This window comes from Phaenicophaeus curvirostris, chromosome 6 (assembly GCF_032191515.1).
Source record: "Phaenicophaeus curvirostris isolate KB17595 chromosome 6, BPBGC_Pcur_1.0, whole genome shotgun sequence".
NCBI classification, from domain to species: Eukaryota; Metazoa; Chordata; class Aves; order Cuculiformes; family Cuculidae; genus Phaenicophaeus; species Phaenicophaeus curvirostris.
Window position 1 is genome coordinate 9,614,616 of NC_091397.1, and position 21,925 is coordinate 9,636,540.

Consider the following 21,925-nt stretch of genomic DNA (forward strand, 5'->3'; position numbering starts at 1 on the left):
GTCTACATACCCTTTCTGACACAGCTGTATCAGTCTACATAATCTCCCAGTATCTTCAGCTATAGAATAAAATCACTGTTTCTTCACATTATTCTCTGCAAATTAAAATTTTCCTCTATGCCCTACTAAGCATCTTATTTTCTTTGCTGTCTTCTGTTTTCTTTCAAGTATCTACACAAACCCTGAAATTACAAATAGGATGCAGTATTTCATTTGAGTTTCCCGCAATTCCCCCAAGAACAAAAATGGCAACAATCACCTCCATGCCACATTCCTGTCAATGCAAGCAGAAATATTTTCTTTCCCACCACAATCATCCCTCTTGTTGATTTATGCTACGTGCAATCTACCAATGACTCATAGACTTTAGCATCCATCTCCACAGTGCATTTCATTTTCTTGATTTCACACAACTACTCAAAATCCATTGCTTTCTAATAACTACTATCCAAAGGGCACAGAATTCCCTCAAGTGTAGTATCATTAAAAACAAAAGTGTAATCATCTGGAAGATAAAGATTAATGAAAACATACTACAATTGCTCCCTAGGCAGTCGTTCCAGTTTAATTTATTTTATATTTACGATACGAAATTCCTTTTGCTCTGCCTCTCATTATAATAATTTTCCATATTTCTTTACTACATACACTAACCACAGTTATCTTACTGCTCAGAAATTGCCCTGCTGAAATACTTAGCCCTCTCAACTTGAATATCTTCAACTAAGTTAAAGATTGTTAGTTACTCTCTACCCATTTAAGATACTTTTCTTAACATATTATTGACACTGACCACATCTGAACTTCTTTTTTTACTATAATCTTTAAAATTCACAAATCAAGCTTGTTTTCCTCTTATCTAATCACCCTTCGCATTAACAAGAACGCTGTACTTTCCCTTGTTACTTTATTTCTAGTATATTTACTGAACGTTCTCTTTTAGCATCACAACAACATCATGTTCCAAAAAATAAAATCTTTATTAAAACATTATTATTAAAAACAAAAACAAGTAGTTTTCTTGATCTCAGCACACAAGGCTTTTCAAGGCCTTTTTCCCCCCTTACACTTACTTGCAGCCACACTCACTTCATCTGCTTGTGCATACAGAAACATTCATATACGCACACTCATCACAGCACAAAATCCTCCCAATTAGTAACATCAGTTTCATCAGAAACAAGGGCTGAAAATGGAATATATACTGTAGCCACTCTGTATTTAGCAGTATTTTCCTACCTTTTTCAAGCCAGCAAATCCTTCTGATTCCAGGAAGAAAAAGGCAAAGGGCATCAACACAAATAAACATAAATTTGAAAAAAGAGAAGCAAGATTCCATAAACCTGCAACAAACAAAAAGGTGGTTACATTACAAGTTTCTCATCTTTAGTAGTTAAAGATATTACATTTCCCCTCCCTTGCATATAACAATGATAATGTTATAACACACAATGCTAACAGAACATGTTATGCATATAACACACAAGAGCTAACAGAATCTAGGTCTTCATGGATACAGATTTATTTATAGATCATTGCTGAACAGTACCCATCTCTCTGTATAAGGACCTTCAAATAAAAATCAGATACCAATTTAAACAGCAACAACTGTCTGAAATGCCGGCAAATAGACTGCAATCCCAGGTGGATTACTTCCACAATATCCCACTCAGGGCTCTTTAGAAAACCAATCAAAAAAGTTTTCAGGACGAAAGTATTATACTACAATCAAGTAAATCTCATTTCTGTGTACTTGTTTCCTCATATATTTTTTCCTCAAAAGGAAAACAAATCATTATTTTAACATCAGCAATACACAAATGCCATCACCACCTCCAAATTAAAAGAAGATATCATGGTGACAGTAACAGCAGCCTTCCAGAATAAGATGTCTGGAACAGTGCGGAACAGGAGAGCAGTGGATGTTGTTTATCTCGACTTTATCAAGGCTTTCAACATCATCTCCCTTAACTTTATCAGACTAATTAATAAAGCATGAGCTAGATAAGTGGACTCAGAGGTAGACTCAAAAGTGGATAAGCTTCCAGGCTCAAAGGGTTGTGACAAGCAGCACAAAGTCAGGCTGGAAACCAGTCACCAGCAGTATACCCAAGGGGGTCTACTGGGTTTCACATCTTTGTTAATGACCTGGATGATGGGAGAGAAGGCACCCTCAGGAAGTTTTACGATGATACAAAGTGGAGAGGAGAAGTGCCCTGGCATTCAGACAAACCCCAAAACATCAGACAAGTGGGTGAAGTGCACCGGGGACCAATCACCCCAAAAGCAGCTTTACAGAAAAAGCCTTACAGATAGTGTAGGACGACAAATTGAATACAAACCAATAATGTGCCCCTGCAACCAAGAAGGCTAACAGCATCCTGGGCTACATTAAAAGTGCTGCCAGCAGGTCAAGGGAGGTGATCCTTCCTCTCTGCTCAGCACTGGTGGCACACAACTGGAGCACTGCATCAACTTGTGGACACCTCCATACAAGACAGACACGCCCATACTGGAGTGAGTCCAGCAACAGACCACAAATATGATTAATGGACTGGAACATCTGTCACACAAGCAGAGCTACAAGAACTGGAATTGTTCGGCCTTGAGCAAAGAGGACTTTATCAATGTATATAAATATCTGATGAGCGAGCCAGAAAATAAAGCAGTTGGACTCTCCACAGTGGTATCCAGTGAGTGGAGAAGAAGCAATGAGCACAATTTGAAAACAAAAAATAAAAAAAAAAAATGGGAAAAACCTTCTCAAACTGACCCTGCTGTGCGATTTCCAGAGGTCCCTTCCAACTTCAACCATTCTGTGATCTAGGTGAAAAATCAGAAACTGACTAAAACTGGGACATGTGTAAGACACATCTGGAGAAGAGGAGGCTGAGGGGAGACCTCATTGCTCTCTATAACTACTTCAAAGGAGGTTGTAGAGAGGAGGATGCTGGCCTCTTCTCCCAAGTGACAGGGGACAGGACAAGAGGGAATGGCCTCAAGCTCTGCCAGGGGAGGTTCAGGCTGGACATTAGGAAAAAATTCTTCACAGAAAGGTCACAGGCTGCCCAGCGAGGTGGTTGATTCACCTTCCCTGGAGGTGTTTAAGGCACGGGTGGACGAGGTGCTAAGGGGCATGGTTTAGTGTTTGATAGGAATGGTTGGACTCGATGATCCAGTGGGTCTCTTCCAACCTGGTGATTCTATGATTCTATGATCTGCAGGAAAGGAAAAGGCTTAGAAAACAACCTGAAGTGATAACTGATCTCCATTAAGGGTATCTACTCTATTAAGATTTCCAAAGCTGAACACTTTATGAACAGCCAGTTTCTGGGACATAAACAAGAACCCATCATCAACCTAGCAAAAGCTGTGCAGGATGCAGTGTTTCTTCTCTTAAAAGCAGAAGCTTAGCTACAGTAGAACTAAATTGCAGGTAACAGGTTTAACTAATGTCACATGTTCTGCATCCTGAAAACAGCTTTTCTTTTGTAGCTGAGAAAAAAAAGGCTTAGCCCCTTGCCTTCCCCCAGACACATGCATTTCCACAATTCTAAAGGACTACATTATAACACCTGAAATCCAAAGAAAGAACATCCCCCATGACAAGAAAATTTGAACTAAAAGCTTTGTTTATTTCTTTCTTCTCATGTACTGGCTTGTTCATTTTCTTCTTTGAAATTTCCACTTTGGAAAGAACAGGGAAGGAAAGACATTTACTGCATGTCTGGGGAATTCATTATCAAGAGAAATTCCTGTATTTAGTTCCATATGTAGAAGAGTCAGCAGTTACTTTCACCTGCATGCCCTTTATAAAAATGCAATCACCACAAGCTTCCTTTCTCTTTAAATGAAATAATTTTTTTTAAAAAAACAAAAAACCACAAAAAAAATTAAACACAAACTAAAAACAGAGTGGGAGAAGGGGGCAAGAAATCTACTACTTCAGCAATTGATAGCACCAGGACACCAAGAACCAAACTGAGCCAAATAAGCTACAGAAAACAAAACAAGAAAATTCCAGAAGATTGGTGAAATAGAATAGTCAATTGCTTAAGAAAACAGACTGCTTAAAGGTAGCTAAACTCCAGTTAACAAAGAGGGGGATTTTTCCTTTTGAATTTGCTTAGCCAGGAAGCTCCTGTTACCACTGAAGGAACATTCACACATAGCAACATCAGCAAGAATGTCATTAACTGCCCTTACTAGAGGTACATTAACGCAAATAGTCTGTGTACTCCTTCCCCCACCCCCTTCTTTTTTTCCAAAAATGAAGATACCAGTGTTAGAATAGAAAAACTTCTACACCAGGCCAGCAGACTTATTTCAGTGTTTTTTCCCTAACTGAATAGTACCTGATGTAAAGCTGAACACCTGGTCGTCCTAATTTGAGCAGCTCCATTGCATCTGTATGTACAATGTAAAACAGCACTTAGAAGCTGTATAGTATGTAGAGGGCATTTCTAGGGAGGGGGGAGTAACGTATATCTCAGGAAGCCAAAACCAAAAATATACCCATTAGCAGCTGACAGGAACCTAATTTGCAGAATATTAAACTACGGAGCTACAACGTGCACGTAAAGTTACGAGGGGTGAGGACAGCGCTGTACTACTGCTGACATATACATATACTATCCTCAAAGTAAGAAGCATCCAGGGGCCCTCTTTATTCCCTACTCTATTTCTTATCCTAAATTGACAGTTCAGAAATCAAATTAAAATAGACTCAGAGAAACGATGATTTCCTACTACACTGACTACACCATGAAATGGCATGAGAAACTTTGAGATATCAAATACAGAAAATCTTTAAGCAATCTACTGGAGCACTTGTGTTTGGGTGTTTTGTTTTTTGCATTTGCAGCAACCTAAGAAGACTCCCCGTAAAATAATTTAATAAAACAAAAATTAAAAATCTCTGTCTGGCAAACAGATCAGACTCTCAGCAACTTTTTTTCTCTCTTATAGCAGCTTCATTACGTTTTACCCCCACCTGGTGGTTGGATCCAACAACAGCACAAGAGAACACCCAGCGGCCAGGATTTCTGTGTTTAGTTAAACGTGCATTAGGTAAGAGTGTTTATGCTGGATGTAGGGATGGGCTTTCTGCCTAGTTTCAAAAACTGGAGGCACAAACTTCCTATTTCCCTATATGCCACAACTAATGCAACAGTCTGCAGTATAAAAACCCTTAATGTTACATTCAAGTACCTCAGACTATATCTGTAATTGGTAAGTACAGCAAAATTGTAGCATTTAAAGGCAATTAGAATTTTCCCATTTGATAAGATTTGCAAAGCAGTAAGCACCCCTGATCTGCAGGCTATGCTACACAGAGTGTAATGGAATGATGAACATTTCCTGAACGCGAGAGCTTGCAAGAGCACTATCAGCTCTCAAAACATGCCCAGATTATTTCATAACCAGCTGCAAGCAGGAACACCGCTACACAGAGTGGTTGTTGGAGCAGTGCAGCACTGCTGTGCACACCGAGCTCACTCCACATGAGGGAGCGCTTCCCCAACCTAAGGTGTGAAAATACCATGCTCTGGTTCTTGTCACTTTGCAGTCACAGAAGCCCGCGGTCAGATCCAAATCTACTAATGTTTCTGAAGTATTCACAGCAACGGTGGTAAATCTCGGTTTGGTTGTCACGTCGACTCCAGCATAAGCTTTGCAATACACAAATTTGTAGGCACCAAGATGCTGAACTTACTTCCGTGCTAGCCATTAACCACACTGGACTTGTGAAATATAAATTATACTGTGCATGCATAAAGTGGTACTTTCAAAACATAATCACATTAAAAAAAAGATGGTCACTGGAAAAATGCAAAGGTCTTCCTATGTGACAGCTACTTTTTCCAGCAGTTTTATAATAAACACAAGTTTTCTCAATCACTGTAGCAACTCAGTGAAAATTTCTAATTGGTTATTACATAATTTTCAGTTTCTGAAATTGTAGATTTTCCAAAGTCAATTCAGACTCAGAAAGAAGGACTATTTTTCATAAAATATTTTTCTTTTCAAGTTCAGAAGTAAAGACTAAAAATCTGGCTGAGCAGTTAAATCCATTTGAAAAATTAGAATTAGCTGGGGCTTTTTTCTTCCAAGTATGAGGCACACCAAATTAGCAATCCTCCATGACAGGTGACAAAAGAGAACACAGAACATCTCAACTAGAAAGAATCTATAAAGTCACATAGTCTGATGTTCTGCCTAAAACAGGTAAGCTGCAGATGCAATCAGGTTGCTCGGGGCTTTAGCCAGCTGAGTTTTTAAAAAAACTTCCAAGGAACTGGATTTCCCAGTCCCTCTGAACAAACTTTTTTAGTGTTCAGTCATCCCCACCGTGAAGATTTGTTGCTTTATGCCCTGCAAACATTGCTTGTTGCCTCTCACTGCATGCCCCAGAGGAGCTGGCTCTACACAAACCTCTCAGAAATCCAGCTGTGTCCTGCCTTTCCTAACTTCAAACCAGATTATTAATCCAGGTGATACTTCTACAGCCCTCCAGGATAGTTAGTCCCTATTTCTAACCTCTGTGCACTTCCTTTTCAGTTTGAGCTCAGGAGTCACCCGTTAAGCCAAGGTGATCTCCTACCAAACCTGCTCATTGCCTTGCACAGAGTCACACATTACAGTGCTTGAAGGTTATCCCTAAAAGCAAGCATCTCTCCTGGCTTCCTTTGCCTTTAAGGCTTCTCCAGTGAGAATGTGTCCCACATACACATTTCCTGAAGATGACAAAGTCTACTCTCTTAAAATCTAATGTCTTTATTCTACTGTTTCCCTTCCTCACTTTTCTCAGCTCAAACTACTCTGAGTCAGATCCTCTTTATTCAAGGGGGTAAAAAGGAAAAATCTTTTACTGTCCAGATAACACAAAAAAAAATACTTAACTAGTTTCAGAAAGGTGGCAGGCAATATGCATTATTTTCTGTCTTCAAGTGTACATATTGAATTTGTTGTAAAAAATATCTGAATCTGGAATTCAGGAATTTGCTATCTGAGTATTATTAGATATTTAGCAAAGCGAGTACATTTTTCAGAGAAAAATGCTCCAAAGCCCTACTACTGTCTCTTCACAAGAGTAGAAAAAGGACAGTAAAATCATAAATTATTTATTCCAGATTAAATAAATTGTTTAACATAGTGAAGGTACTATCTTCTTTCTCCAGCCAAATCCATTAAGGATGTCCTATTTCCACCAGTTCTTTCACTTAGACACATAGAAGTGTCCAAATTATTTTAAAATATTAGCATCCATTACACGTGTCATAGTCATAAGCAAGTTAACCAATATTGGAAAGCACACAAAACTCACTCTGCCAGACATCAAGGCATCACCGCTACAAGAACAAGTAACATACTTTTCTGGCATCTTGTTTTCCTTGAAATATTTCAATTTTCTTATGCCTCTTTACCACACTCAATACACTTATCTTCTGCAGGTTTCCTTGTTTACAAATAAATCACTAACAGTTGAAATTTACCTACCTAATCAACTGCTCATAGCCAATAATTTTCTTGAAACATTTTTATTCTGAGAATGAATTTGTATTTAAAAATACAGAAACTAGAAACAGGTAAGCATTGCATTAACACACAAGGAAGAAGTCTGAACAGTGTGTTTTCAAGTTAGCTTTTAGTAACTCTTATTAATACTCAAAGAAGTGAATGTGGTTTCAATCCATCAAGTCTCCACAATTCCTTAAAAAAAGCAACAGAACAGTTAAGATAGACTTTTTTGCGATATATTGCACAGCAGCAAAACCAACTAGCCAATAACATTTTAACAATTCAGTTGCATCTTAAATGAAAATGGAGTTGTGACTTTGAAAATAAGAACATATCTGTGCACATATAATGAAGACATCCATTTTAATTACATTACATTGAGTACTAACCATGAATTAGTGAGCCATTTAGCCACTGAATGTAGTAGTTTTGCGGAAAAGAAAGCAGGATCTCATTGCTGATTATTGAGAAAGGCAGAAGCAGGACTGCACCAGCTGAAACTGCTAGAGTGAAGGTGCTCAAGAACAGCCTGAAATTAAAAAAAATATACTATACCAACATGCTTTGAACAGAGGGAGGAAAAAGTAGTTAGCTTGCTTATTAATCAGTGTCTGAAGACAACATACTTTCACTGTAAAGGGGCAGGAGAGACCACAATTTACACAGTATTTCACTTCAAAAAGGTAAATTTAAAATACCAAGTAGGTTACAGAGCCCAGTAAATACTATTAGTTTTAACCAACTACTTCCATTTTGGGACTTGCATGCATTCGACTCCAATATCATACACAGGATAAATTATTGGATATGATGGAATATCCTTTCCCAAGTCTTTTGTTTGGATTTCATTTCCCCCATACACACAGAGAATGAAAAAATATCCATTTCTATATTCTTACAACAACTTTTTAAGCAGAGAAGCTTTTTAATGTCTAAAAAGTGAGTGCAGTTATACATAAGAATATATTTTATCAAACTGTTAAAGAAAAGTTATTCAAGTATTGTCTCATAGCTTAGGGTTCTCTCATAGCTGTTAAGTCAATACAGACATATTGTCAGAAATATTTTAAAAGTTGCTTATTTTTTTCACATCCCAAGTACAACTTACATAAAATGCCATCTTGTGGCATTAAAAAGAACTGTGTTCTTCAAGAAAACTAATAAAAACATTCTTTAAGAACAAATCCAATGCTAGAATAAGATTAGAAATAATTCTCAGAATTGAATGACCAAAAAAAATTCATTCCTACAGCAGGAATGTCAGGAAGTTGCTTACATGGATCTTACTTTTCCTTAACAGTCTATAAATCTATTCTTCATTCACACAATACTTTACAGTCAAAGTCTCGGTGACTAATTTTCTTTTAAAAATACATTCATTTTATGGTTTTGCCAATGTTTTCTGTGGGATTTTCTTCTTTTATTTAAGAATTTTAAGCCCAAATTGAGAAACTGTGAATACTACAGCACTTCAGCTTCATTTTCTCCTCCCACTCAACTCAAAACCCTTACAATTATGCTACACGAAGAACTATCAATCTGCATATGTTTTACAGTTATTGCTTTTTGGAAAATAACATGCACACATAAGCAATAAAAAAACTTGTGCTGAAATAAGAAGCATTTTATAGTTATAACAATACTTAATGAAAAGCTCTTACTCTGATGGAAGTGCTAATCTTGTCTTACGCTGTTTTTGTATGAAGAACACAGTATTTACAACTGATTTGTTGTATTTTAGAGCTAAACTAGAAAACAGATGGAACGGCAACAATAGTTAATAAGACAAATTTTACGCTTTCAATGTTGAACTATTCAGAACTAGGCTAAGACCACAGCTGCTATGAAGATCACTGAATCTAGAAGGGCCTTGCTGTAGTCTTAAAAGCCAAAGCTCCTCTACTTGAGAATGACCAGCTTCATAGCATTTAAAAGTATGCATTTTTCTTTCTCTAGATCTGAAGTAGATCTCATGGCAAATACGTATTTCAAATTCATTTTAAAAAATACTGATATGAATACTGGGAGAAGCACACCTGAGATTTACATCATCTCTGTACATCTTTCCAGCTTGCTACAAAAGTACAACTAAAGGCGAAGTTTGCCATGTACTCGGCATTCTCCCAGGGTACAAGACAGATCAATAAAATACTCAACAGTCTCTCCTTCCAGGAGGATGACAGTACCACCATGGAAGAGCTAAGAACATCACAATAAACAAGTAGCAAGCCCAGATAGCTGAGCAAATGTTAGAACTGAAAGGGCAGCAACAGCTCACAGATGTCCTGTGAATCTTCAGACATATTTAAATTGGAGAGATTAATATCTAGATTTACAAAGGGATAGGAAAAGGAGAGTTGCTGGCAGATCAGCAGGCCTGGCAAGTGTTTACCTTCCATTTGTTATTCTTTTTTAAGATGATCAAATACAGATGTCTACTTCAGAATGAGCTAACTTTCCTTCCAGGATCCGGTGCCTTCCCTTGACAGGAATTCCATCAACGGTAGTGAGAACTGAAACACTCACTTCCCATATAAACAGATACATTTTAGAGATCTAAACTTAGGCCCAGGTCTTGCACTGAAACCTGCCTCTTGCATCGTGTCTTCTTGCAGTGCAATGGTCAACTTCAAGCTTACCAGAACCACAGGTAAAAAAATCCTTAATCCACACTGCCTTACCTCTAATCATGCCTTTAATAGTACAAAGTGCTTCTTGATCAAATCTTTTCCTTTGTCCTCTAGCAATTTATCTGATGTCGTATTTAAAATGGGCCGTTATTTATTTGGAAGTATAAAAGATTGCTACCGTAACAATATATTCAGGAAAAAGGTTGTGCAAAAAACTAACTGTACATACGATATTCTGTTAACGATGGCATCTTCATCCTCCTGCTCATCTGAAAATGAAATTACAGAAGGTTACATTCAATACTTAGTCATCTTTCCTCAGGCTAAAATGTACATACACAGGAATAATTGTAATTTACAATTACAATTTAGAATTACTGAAACAATTTATTAGCATCAACAGATTAAGAACTTTCCTAACAAAAATAAACACTTTTTTCTTCTGCTAGTCTTAAAACTCTTTTTCAATCAATGTAACTACAAAGTCACACGATTTTATTTAACTATGCAGATCAAAACTTCTTGGAAATATCTTCCCGTAGGCTCTACAGCAAACAAGCTTTCAGACTACTACTGCCACAGCTGCTGCAAGGAACTGCCCCTTCAGGAATCTCTGAAACTACGCAGAGCAGGCAAGCTACTGGCAAGTCTTAGGGTTTATACTAAATACTACTACAAATGTCTGAATAGATGCTTCATTTTCAGTATTAATGTATTTCTAACAAAAGAAAGCATACCCAGAACAGTAGTGATGGCCACTACTGTTAAAAGACAGGTAGATGAAGTGCTTCGGGATATGATTTAGTAGTGGGCAGATATGGTTGGGCTCAATGATCTCAAAGGTCTTTTACAGCCTAGTGATATTATGATTCCATGATCACTCAGCTCATTCTTCATTCCCCCCACTCACTCCCAGAGACTTGTGGGAGAAGAGGAACAGAGTTGTTCTTGTTCTTTGTTTTGGATTTAGGGTACCATGGCTTCCCTTCTGGTACTTCACATTTTAGAGCATTTTTGTTCATTTATTCCTCAATTAATATTCCAACTTTTTAAACTATTACCAACATTTGACTCTGAGGTCAATCAATAATAAATTCTGCATTCATTCTTTATATCCTTCTCTGTACACAAACAGATGCATGTCTGCATTTGAAATAAAAGAAGAAAGCTGACTCTAAATTAAGTCTCTCAAGTTTTCCATGAAAGATAAATCAAATTTACTTTAAAATATAGGAAGAAGTAAAGCCAGGTGTTTCAGGTTAAGTCATCCCGCAAACACTCGAAATAAACATGCAGGCACTATTTTGAATCATGCTATTTTGAAATTCTTCTGTGAAAGTACATGGGGTTTTGTTTCTGTTTTTTTATGGGAATCTCATGGTGTTTTGAGAGACTAAGCCAAGGCCTCTTATGAATCATTTTGGCTTCTTGCAGAAACAGCAAACAATTTGTCCTGAAAGAATTCCAGAAGTGCTAATTCTTCAAACACAGCAGACTACAAAGTTTGCCTAACTAAATGCTCACAAGCCTTTCGAAGTCAGGACAGCTGCAGAGCAGTTCCTCTACCTAGCTGATAAGACAAACTGCCAAAAAGGTTATAGAAGTGTCTTTACATTCAATAGTATTTGACAAACCAGTTCCCCTCCCTCTCCCTGTTCTTCACTATCTCCAAATGGTAGCTTTGTGGTACCCAAAATATGTATCAGGATCAGAGGAGAGTACCCGCCTTAGTCACTTGTTCAACTATTCCCTATGTTTAAAGAGGCTTTTTTTTAAAAGGTCTTAAATTTCTTGAAGATTTTACTTTTCTAAGCATGAATCCGTGAAAGCAGCTCTATCGTTAAAATTGCTCAATAAACAATTTCCGAAGTTCAAAGCACAAAGGTCATAATGCATAAGAACAATCCTCCAGCCTGACTACGTGTCACAGAGCACCAAGGTCCCAGATAAGCTGTCAAGAGTTAAAGACTGTGCCATTTTATAAATATTTTTATGCTATTTTTCTTTCAAAGAAATATGGATGAAAATGACAGGGGTCCTTACAGACCAGTTTCAGACAAACAATGTTTCTAAAGAAAAAAAAAAATATTTATCTCAATGAATAAGACAAATGGTAAGGTCATAAGGAACAGGTTAAGAACGCTAAAATATCTGCATGTGAGCAAAGCAGGATTTTCAGAAATTCACTACTTCCCTTCTGTATTACTGGCAACCTTTTCACTCTACCGGTTAATGCTTTAAAGTCATTTTTGGAGTTAGAACACAGCCTGAAGATACTTATTCTGGAAAAGTTGACATGAAAGGAGAACAACAGTATCTAACGGCAAGGGAGACAGAAGCACCTACTTGAAATTCCCCTCCTTTCCTCTCTCTCAAAACCATTAAAATTTAGCCTGACATGGAGCCATAACAGAACAACTGATTGTGGCCAAGCACATCACCTCCATAGCAGCCGCCCAACCTTACTCAATTGCAGAGTGCCAGCTACAGCACTCACTGGTCCTTTTCCAAGACACGCCAGCGTACTCCTTCCCCGTGATTAGTGAGATTAGAAGCTGTGTTGAAGGGTCTGAAAAAGTACAAGAGCTGGCACATGGAAAATGACAGTCTCATGGCCAAGGGACAAAAGGAACAGATAGAGGGCAAGACAGCAGCACACACAATCCGATCAGGTCCCAGCTGCCATAGAGCTGCAGCCAGAAAAACATTTTTGGCCTGAGATCCAGCTCTTCTGCTTTCCTTGTGGAGTCAGAGAGAAAACAAATCACCTATCCACTTTAAAAACAAAATTATTTTTTTTATTTATTAAAGTCTATGCTTACCTGCTTTCCTTTTGTATCTTGTGATTATGAAGTAGGAGACTATGTAGAGAACAGCAAACAGTAGAAAACAGATCTGGAAAAAAAAATACATTTATTAAGTTGTGAAGAAATGCCTGTTTTATAATAAAAATCAACAGAAAATCCAGTATCAACAATTTAAAATTTAATTCAGATAACAAGACTATATTCTATGTAAATGCCAACATTAATTTTATGCTTTATATCTTATTAATGCAAAGTTAAACCAATAAGAACAGTTTAATTAGAGTAACAGGTGTTGTATCAATTACTATATCAAGTTTTACTCTAAAATTAAGAAAAAAAACCTTATTTACAGTGTGAATTTTTGCTTGGGGGACGGTAGGATGTTTTTTAAAGTCTGAATCTACTTAAGTTGTAAAAGTTCTCATGTTTGTACCCCCCTTCACATGTAACCTAAGGGTAATTGTATTTTATACAAAAGGCTCTTGAAGATTTATTTTGGAGTAAGCTAGCAATATACATTGAAAGAAGGAAGCAGTTATGTTTACTATTTCCATCATGTCTTGCATCAAACAAGGCAACAACACACACAAGAGATTCATCTGCCTACAGTGGCTGTCCAAGCATAATGTTTCTTTCCCAGTCAGAAGCCAATGGCACAATCCCCCTCCTCATAACATAGGTAGCTTATTTAGGTCAGATTGCAAGCAAACACATTACCTACACATCACTACCAGCTACCTGAAGGAGCTAACACTGTTAAGATTCTCCTGCTTGTGCATGGTGCTAGTAGCCACCTACTAACTCCTAACACACAGCTGTTAACCAACCAAATCAGGCAAAATTGTTGTAGCAGGTTGTACTACTACAGCAAGTTTTCCCTATTACCTGTACAAGGGTTTTTTTAATTGGCCCTGCCTGGATCTGCAGTTCATAATATTAGTACCCTAAATATATTCTACTTCAGTCTGAGCTTTAATCTCCTTTGCAATCTGAAATTGCAAGATTACTTCACCAGGAAACAGTTCAACTATTTCTTCCATCATTCATCTAACATCTAAAGATTTGTTGTCTTCGAGAACTCACTGCCTTTAAAAAAAAAAAAAAAAAGATCAGGAGTAGAAAAGCTACCCCAAGTGAAAGGAAAAAGTGAAGGCAGTGATGATAGCCCTTAAAATTCTTAAAATTTACATCTAAAACAGATTACAAGGTTTGACACAAAAAAAACCCCTGATACTGTGCCTGTAACTCTTTATTTAATAAACTATGAAAATCAACTACAAACACCGTCAAAACAGTTCCCTTCTGAGCGGACACACAGCTGTGTACAATGCTGCCAATGTGCAAGGCAATTCCGCACATCATTTTCTGATAGGCTGTTGAAGATCTCTTATCATTTTTTGCTTTCACATCTTCTACCAATAAAAAAACATGTTCCTCTGAGCACTGACTTGATCTTTGGGAAGAGGGAGCCTGGTCTGGTGAACAGTGTGGGTGCTCAAGCTCAGTGATGTTGTTATCAGCTAAAAACTACTTCAAAAACAAAGAACTGTGGGCTGGTGCACATTTACATTTTCTGATCAGGGGTAAGAAAACATCTTTATTTGAACACGGGTCCACTCATACTGAGTGAAGCAATCAAGATGAGCCTTGCCTCACTGTGACAGTAAGAATATGTTCTGTAATCATCTCTTTGTCTCTTCCCTCCCACTCTTGGCTCCCAAGCCTTGTGGTTAGTCTTGGGTTTTTATTGTCTGACCTCCTACATCTAAATCAAAGGGGAAAGAACATATCGCTCAATTGAGAAAGAAACTTTTTAACAAATATTAAAAAAAACAAATGAGAATAGTTATTTCTTTGATGTAGTCAGACATTTTAGACCAAAAAAAGGAAAGTATAGTCAAGCTCATCTGAGCGTGACATTTAGGTGCCTGCAACCGCTCTAGAGATGTCCCAGAGAAGTATGACAGTGCCACAGGTCTGAAAGCAGCAACAGAGCTCATTCTCTGTGCAGGCGACACACAGCAGTGATATCCTAAATGCAGATGCTGGAAATCAGACTTCACAACTAGCTCTCTGAATTCAAATATTTACTATATAGAGCTCAACACTCCAGCTTTCCCAAGGATGCTTCAAAGAGAAAAGAGTTTTGATAAAGAGTTTAGTTCTTCAAAGAAAGAATTCTATTAATAAAGAATTTACTAAGATCTAATAAAAAAATATACTGGTATAGTTTTGAATCAGGAAGGACAAAAGAAACTGAGAACAGCCTTGAGTGTTCAGAGTACTCTGACACAGCTTGTCCTGTCAGTTTCAGAAAATGGAACACCAGTGCTGAGGGAGAGTCCTTCTCCAGGTTTCCAGTTCCTCCGAAAACTAGACAAAGGCTACAGAGACATCTAATTTTAGGCATCCAGTTCTGAAATTAGGTATCACACATATAGGGTCAATAAAATTCTTTAAAAATCTGTCAGACCCAAATAAAGCTGCTCCCACGCAAGATAAACTTGAATAGTTAAGCTCTTTTTTGTTGTTGTTTACTTTTATTTAAAGTAAGAATAATGACAGCAATCCTGCATCTCCAAATAAAATAGGTGACTTTCATTCTATCCGCGATAGCAAGGTTACAATGAAAATGTGGGTCTGTATTTATAAGGTACTGACGAGAGAACTGCAGTATTTTGAGGGCACAGCAGGAGAAAGCTGCTCTGTAACATGAACTGTCAAAGGCTGTATTTCGGTTTAGATGACAGCTACTTTGCAACTCAGCAATAAGGTGTAACTATATATCTTTGTGTAATTATCCCTCTACTTCTGTCAGAAGTGAGAACAACTTTGTAAATATTTGATAAATTTATTACGGAAAATACACACAATTTTTAAATGATCAACAAGAAAAGAATCAAGTAAATTATGATCAGTAAAAGCTTTAGGATTTTAACAGAAAAGCTTTGCAAGTCAGAAGTTCTTCATACTGACCAAACCAAGAAAAACTCAGAAATATTTCTTCAGTCTTAATTTATACTTGGTGAAACCTCTGATCTTGAATTGCTTCTAAACCTGCACTCCAAATAGCTTTCTAAAGGAAGCAGGCAAAAGCCGGTATCCTATTTTTAAAGTGGCACTCTGTTAAGTTCAGGAAAAGGAATGCAGTGCCCGTGATAGCCAAAAAATAAGACTCCACTGTGTTGTCACGCTGCAATCCCAGGTTCTTACTCCTCATACTGTTCCTTGTTATCAGAATATTTTTGTACTGCAAAAAAAATATAGCCCTTGTTTGTATTTGTGCTAGATTAGGTTCCCATTTCTTAATCATGAATGACTAGGCTTGTATGCAGTACTCCAGGTAAGGCTATACAGCTACACATAACAGCACTTCCTTTCTGTACAGAAAACACCTCAAGACATTCACCTGAGAATCATGCCAGTAACTTAGCACCTATCGCTGAATCCATCCACTTTGTCCTCAATTGCTTTCAGGAGAGCAGCTCTCAAGTTACAGCAGAAACTTGTTACTAGGGTTCAAGTTCATCACTTCTTTTTTTCCCTTTTAAAAACCACACCTTCATTTCATACTATGTCTTTTATCTTGGGGTAATGGAGTCCTTTCTGCATCAAGTTCTAATCTTCCTCTGCATTGACTACATCTCCTAAAGAACTGATTTTGTGCTAAAAGGATGTTTTACTTCATTTTCACACAAATTCAGCAAGATTGCTCTCAATATCAATACCCAAGGAAGCTGAATAGCAGCTTCTCCCCACAAACACAACACCTATTGGCATATACACTACAGTCAGTTCCTTACTTACTTTACAGCTCTTCTCCTAAGGCTCGCTGATCCTAGTTTAAAAAATATCTCCCACTGCACTCCTCTACAAGGCCCTTGGCATACACAAAAGAAACATTCTACCAATACTCATATGGCTTCAGAAAACATAGCTCTTAACAACTCCTAATTTGCCTTTCTTTAAAAAAAAAAATTAAGAGGGCAAATACACCTCTATGTACGTTCACAGTCTCCCAAATCATCTTTTGACTTTCATTTGTAATCGCTTACTAAAAAGACTAGGTACTTACACTAAAAATTGGGCAGTAATCAAAAAAGAACACTATACATAAAGCTAGATGGGCATCTTCAGTGAAAGAATTGCCTATATTCCTTAAATTCCACCTTTTCTTCAGAAAATTATTTATGTGACAGCATTGTAGCCAATATTGGAATAAAACATTAAATCCAAATCATACTGCAAGCTATGTTTTCAATCAAAAAGCAGCATTCTATGCCATCACCCATCTCTACAATAATTGCTGACAAAAGTTAAGGATGCTGCAAATGTAACAAATCTAGGACAAGCTGTATTCCTCATAACCCTCAGTTCTCTGCAAGGAGTTTTTCACTGGAACTCAAATGAAGCTCTTGCAGGTTTGACTTGAGGAGACAGTGAAGACACTGTGCAGAGTGTACACAACTGTGGTGATAAAATATTTTTCACGTTTCTCTAGAGTATCAACTTAGAACACGACATACAACAAATAAACTTCCAATCTTAACTTTTATTTCCTTAAATTCATGGAATCATAAAAATATAGAATCTTAGAACGACCTGAGTTGAAAGGGACCCACAAGTATCATCGAGTCCAATTCCTGTCCCTACACAAGGCAACCCTAACATTCACATCATGTGTCTGAGGGCATCGTCCAAATGCTCCTTGAATACTGTCAGGCTTGCTGCCATGACTACTTCCCAGGAGCCTGTTGCAGTGCTCCACCACCTTCTGAATAAAGAATCTTTTCCTTATATCCAACCTAAATCTCCCCTGGCACATCTTCCTGCCATTCCCTCAGGTCCTATTATTGGTTCCCAGAAAGAACAGACCAGCACATGCTCCTCGTCCTCCCCTTGTGAGGAAGCTGTAGACCACAACGAAGTCTCCCCTCAGTCTCCTCTTCTCCGGGCTGAACAGAACAAGTGACTTCAGCCACTCCTCATACAGGTTTTCCTCTAAACCCTTCACCAACTTTGTGGCCCTATTCATTGCAGCTTTACGGAGGGTCAAAGTAGTTGTGGACCTATTGCGACAGACAGACTGCTCCTAGGAAGCTGCTTTAAACCCAACTGAGGCACATCCTCACAATATAAGAGAAACATGCTCAGTCCATGTTTAACCAGCTGTACCAAAGCAAAGAAAATTATGAGGAACATGAGAATATTATATGGTTACATTCAAGTAAAGGAATTCTTAATAATTCCTAACACACTCCATACCACTCAGTAACTGAAAACAAAACACAGATTCTGTCACATGTAGGGGCTCCCTTTTAACCGGTGGCACATTAATAGGTCTCCAGACTTCAAGCCCATAACCCATTCACATCTCTTCGCATAGAATAAAAACAACTTCTAGCAGGACAAGCAAAAGAAACCTGCCTTCCCCTGGACATATTCATTTGAAAAAGGAAGTGTTCTATGCTCCAGCTTAGCTAACACACTGGACACACCAAGCGAGGTTACTTCTGGAGACATACTGCACTACATTCTTAGCTATCTTGTATCCAGCTTTTCCACTGACTCATACTTTTGGATCTGTCATGCAAAGATCTCCAGGTATGGTCCAAGTCATACCTTTGGATCTGTATCAGGCAGTTCTCAGCTCCTGTGAGAATGAGAAATGCATTTCAGTTCGTAACTATGTGCGTCTAAGGTGCTGGCACTGCAGAGTCTAGCATTAAACACAAGTAATAAGAACTGAACTCAAATGACGCTGTACTTATCTCACTGACAGTTACTAAAGATCAGCTGATGCTAATTTGTCCACGTGGATGATCTTTAACACTTTGGCACTGAAATTCATGCCTTGGATTAGTAAAGCATCATCTTCAGTGGCAAGTGCTAGAGCTACACTTTCGTGCTAAGAAAGAACATGCTCAAAACACACGAGATTCTCTTCCCCCGCTCCCCCCTTATGCACAAGACACAATCATCTTTCACAACCGTAATTCCTCTGTGTGTGCATTAAAAACTGCACTTTTGTGTATAAAAAGATCAACAGCTTCTATTTATATAGCACTGTATTCTTCCCAACTGTTGAGCAGGAAATAGAGCTGTAGTTTATACCAGGGGAAAAGCACACAGTTGTGTGGTCCAACAACTGTTCAACACTGGACAACCAGCATGCCCCAGCAGCAAACACTCCAACGAACATCCTGGACTATATTACCAGAAGCAAAGCAAATAATCATAGCAATTCTCTCCAGTTAGCGTTCATCAAGTCACAGGTAGTTGCTATGTCCAGTTTTGACCCTCCAGTACAGGGAAGACACTGGTAATTAGAGGAAAGAAAGATCACCGAGATGGCCAGGAGGTGGGTGCAGACAGCCTAAAGGACCTCACCCTGTTTGATCCAAGGACATCAAGGCTTCAGAAGGACCCAACAGAAGCTTCCAATACCAATGAGGAGGCCATCAAGGAGGTAGAGCTGGGTCTCTTGACAGTGGTGCACAGTGGAAGGATGAGACTGGAGGTAAAGAGAAATGCTCTCCTTGAGAGGAGCCAAGTAGTGGAACCAGTTGCCCAGCAAGGTGTAGTCTCCATCCCTACAGGTTTTCAAGTCCTGGGTAACCTAGTCATAGCTGACCCTCCTTTGAGCAGGGAGCAGGGGTCCAGTCACCCTTCTTTTCAACTACCCTGAATAAATTAGCACCATTAGAAACTTTGTCATCTCAATTAATAACCTCCTCCAGAACATTTATAAATGTGTTTAAAAGTGCAAGTGTAAGCACAAGCCCCTGTAGGACTGTGTCAGAGATGCCCTCCCACAATAAAAAAGCTGGGTATCTTACAGAACATCTTTTGGCAGTAAGAAAGCACCACAGAACTGTTTCGCAGAAAGAAGTCACAGACCTTAATAATATTCTTTAACACACTTTATCAACACCCACAAGTCAACCTTTCTTCCCACTTGACTGCATATTAGCATTTAGAATAGGAAGAGTAAATCTGAAGGAACAAAAAGAGCAAAAAGTGAAGAGCATTTTACTATGCTATGTATGAAATGAAAGATCAAGAAGCTCAAAAAAAATAAGGAATAAGGGAAGGAAGAAAATAACTTTAAAATAAAGTGGCTGTGTCAGTATTAAAACCAAAAAAAAAATATTACTGCCATTGCATCCATCAGCATTTCCATGCCAAGGATACACAGAAAAGCAGCTACAAATATAACGAAAAATACAATGAAGAATATCTCCACTTCTTGCTGTTACTTTACCAAGCATGTCATCTTCTCTAAATAGAAAAAACAGCACAGAGAAAAGAGAAGGCAACTGCAGAACACAACCAAGAACATGTTTAAGAGCTGAAAATGGAAGTGTGAGTATTTTGCTTGGCTGTGAATACTCCCTACAGAAAAGTAGTAGTGTTGTACTTCTGGGTTTTGATTTCTATAATAGAAAACAACTACACATAGCATTGTACACCCATCTTTTCCTGCTCTCGTGCTGTTCAAGTATTTTCACGTGCATCAAGATGCCACGGTACAACTAAAATGCTTCTTCCTACTGTCCCACTTGGCAACTGCATTTATTTACTTGTGGAAAGGGTGGTAGGAATAAACAGCAAGAAAACACAGATGGACACATGCAGGTCAGCTCTATTTCTAATAACTCCACTGCAAATAAAAGCAAGTAAGGTGTTCCACCTCTTTTGGATGTGCCAACAGTAAGTTACCTATAAAAAAAAACCTACGCACACTAAAGAGAACTGAAATTTAGTTATGCTTTCAGTCTGACCTCTGCATTCATAGTATCATCCACTTTGGGCATCTCATTTTTCTCAAAAGATATTAACTATTTACTCTTAAAAACTCTGCACTGTGGTTAGATGAGGTTCACTGTAATCCACCTATCCCGATACACATAGCATGACACACTAAATCCAAGCTTATGAGAAAATGTCAAACGCATCTTATGACTGACTACAGATTAATTTTACACAGTCCTCCACACCTATGATTTTCCCTACACATATGGTCACCTCTCAGGACTCCTCCCTGGCTTCATACACGTGCAAGAAGTTGACCCACTTTTTTTTTGTTTTTTGTTGGTTCTTAAGTAATGAAGGAATCATGAGTGGCATAGAGCTTGAGTGCCTAGACTTGCTTATCCAGAAAAAAATTCCAGGATCTAACAATGTACAAAACATCCAAAAACATATTCTGTGTGCTAGAAATACTTCTCAGCTGAAGACAAAAAACAATCTCCGCAGCCTTTCAGAAGGGAGTTTCCATATGTCACTCACTTAAAACTATCTTCACGTTTACTTCACCAGCAGCAGAGCTCCACTTCAAACCAATAAAGCAATTCCAATTGATACATAAATTTATTAGCTTTTAAGTTCCCTTTTATATAATTAATGAGAATGTATTTATGTTGCTGGGTTAAAAAAAAAAAAGTGTTATGACACCTCCACGACCCTTAGTACATAGCCCAAGATACCTTTGTTCTGGGTAGTGTATTCTGTATCCAGTAACACACTCAAAACTCCTCAAAAACTCACTAGAAGTAGTTTTTCTTTGATTTGTAAGGGCTATAGCAACACCATTAAAATTGGATTCAAGAATATTTTTCAGCATTAATGCAAGATTTAAAAAAACACCCTCTAGAATTACCACCAATACAACAGCCTAGATCACACTAACACTCTACCACTGAATGAAGGTATTATTCAACATCTTACAAGTTGGCTATAATAATTGGTTAAATTAAAACTTCAGAGTCATTCCATTAAAAATTCCTTTCTGACAAAATAAACTCAAAGGTCTCATTTATACAAACTTGATAAACAATTTACGTGTGTTAAGACAGCTTCTTTGGCTAATATTAATTCCCAGGGCAAGATTTGTAATTATCTTAGATGACAGAGCTAATTAATTTCTCCTCCTAACTCAAAAATCCTCTTCCTTGTCTTTGTAAA

At 37.9% G+C, this 21,925-nt stretch overlaps 1 protein-coding gene across 2 annotated transcripts in view; it reads right to left on the reverse strand.

Moving 5' to 3' along the window:
• LMBR1 (limb development membrane protein 1) overlaps window positions 1-21,925 on the reverse strand; it is a 79,793-nt gene that overhangs the window by 47,518 nt on the left and 10,350 nt on the right. For both annotated transcript variants that reach the window (XM_069859308.1, XM_069859307.1), the window contains exons 2-5: window positions 12,974-13,046; window positions 10,381-10,420; window positions 7,911-8,050; window positions 1,240-1,343 (exon numbers count right to left, since the gene is read on the reverse strand). In XM_069859308.1, the coding sequence (XP_069715409.1) occupies window positions 1,240-1,343; window positions 7,911-8,050; window positions 10,381-10,420; window positions 12,974-13,046 (357 nt within the window). The remainder of the gene's footprint in view (window positions 1-1,239; window positions 1,344-7,910; window positions 8,051-10,380; window positions 10,421-12,973; window positions 13,047-21,925) is intronic.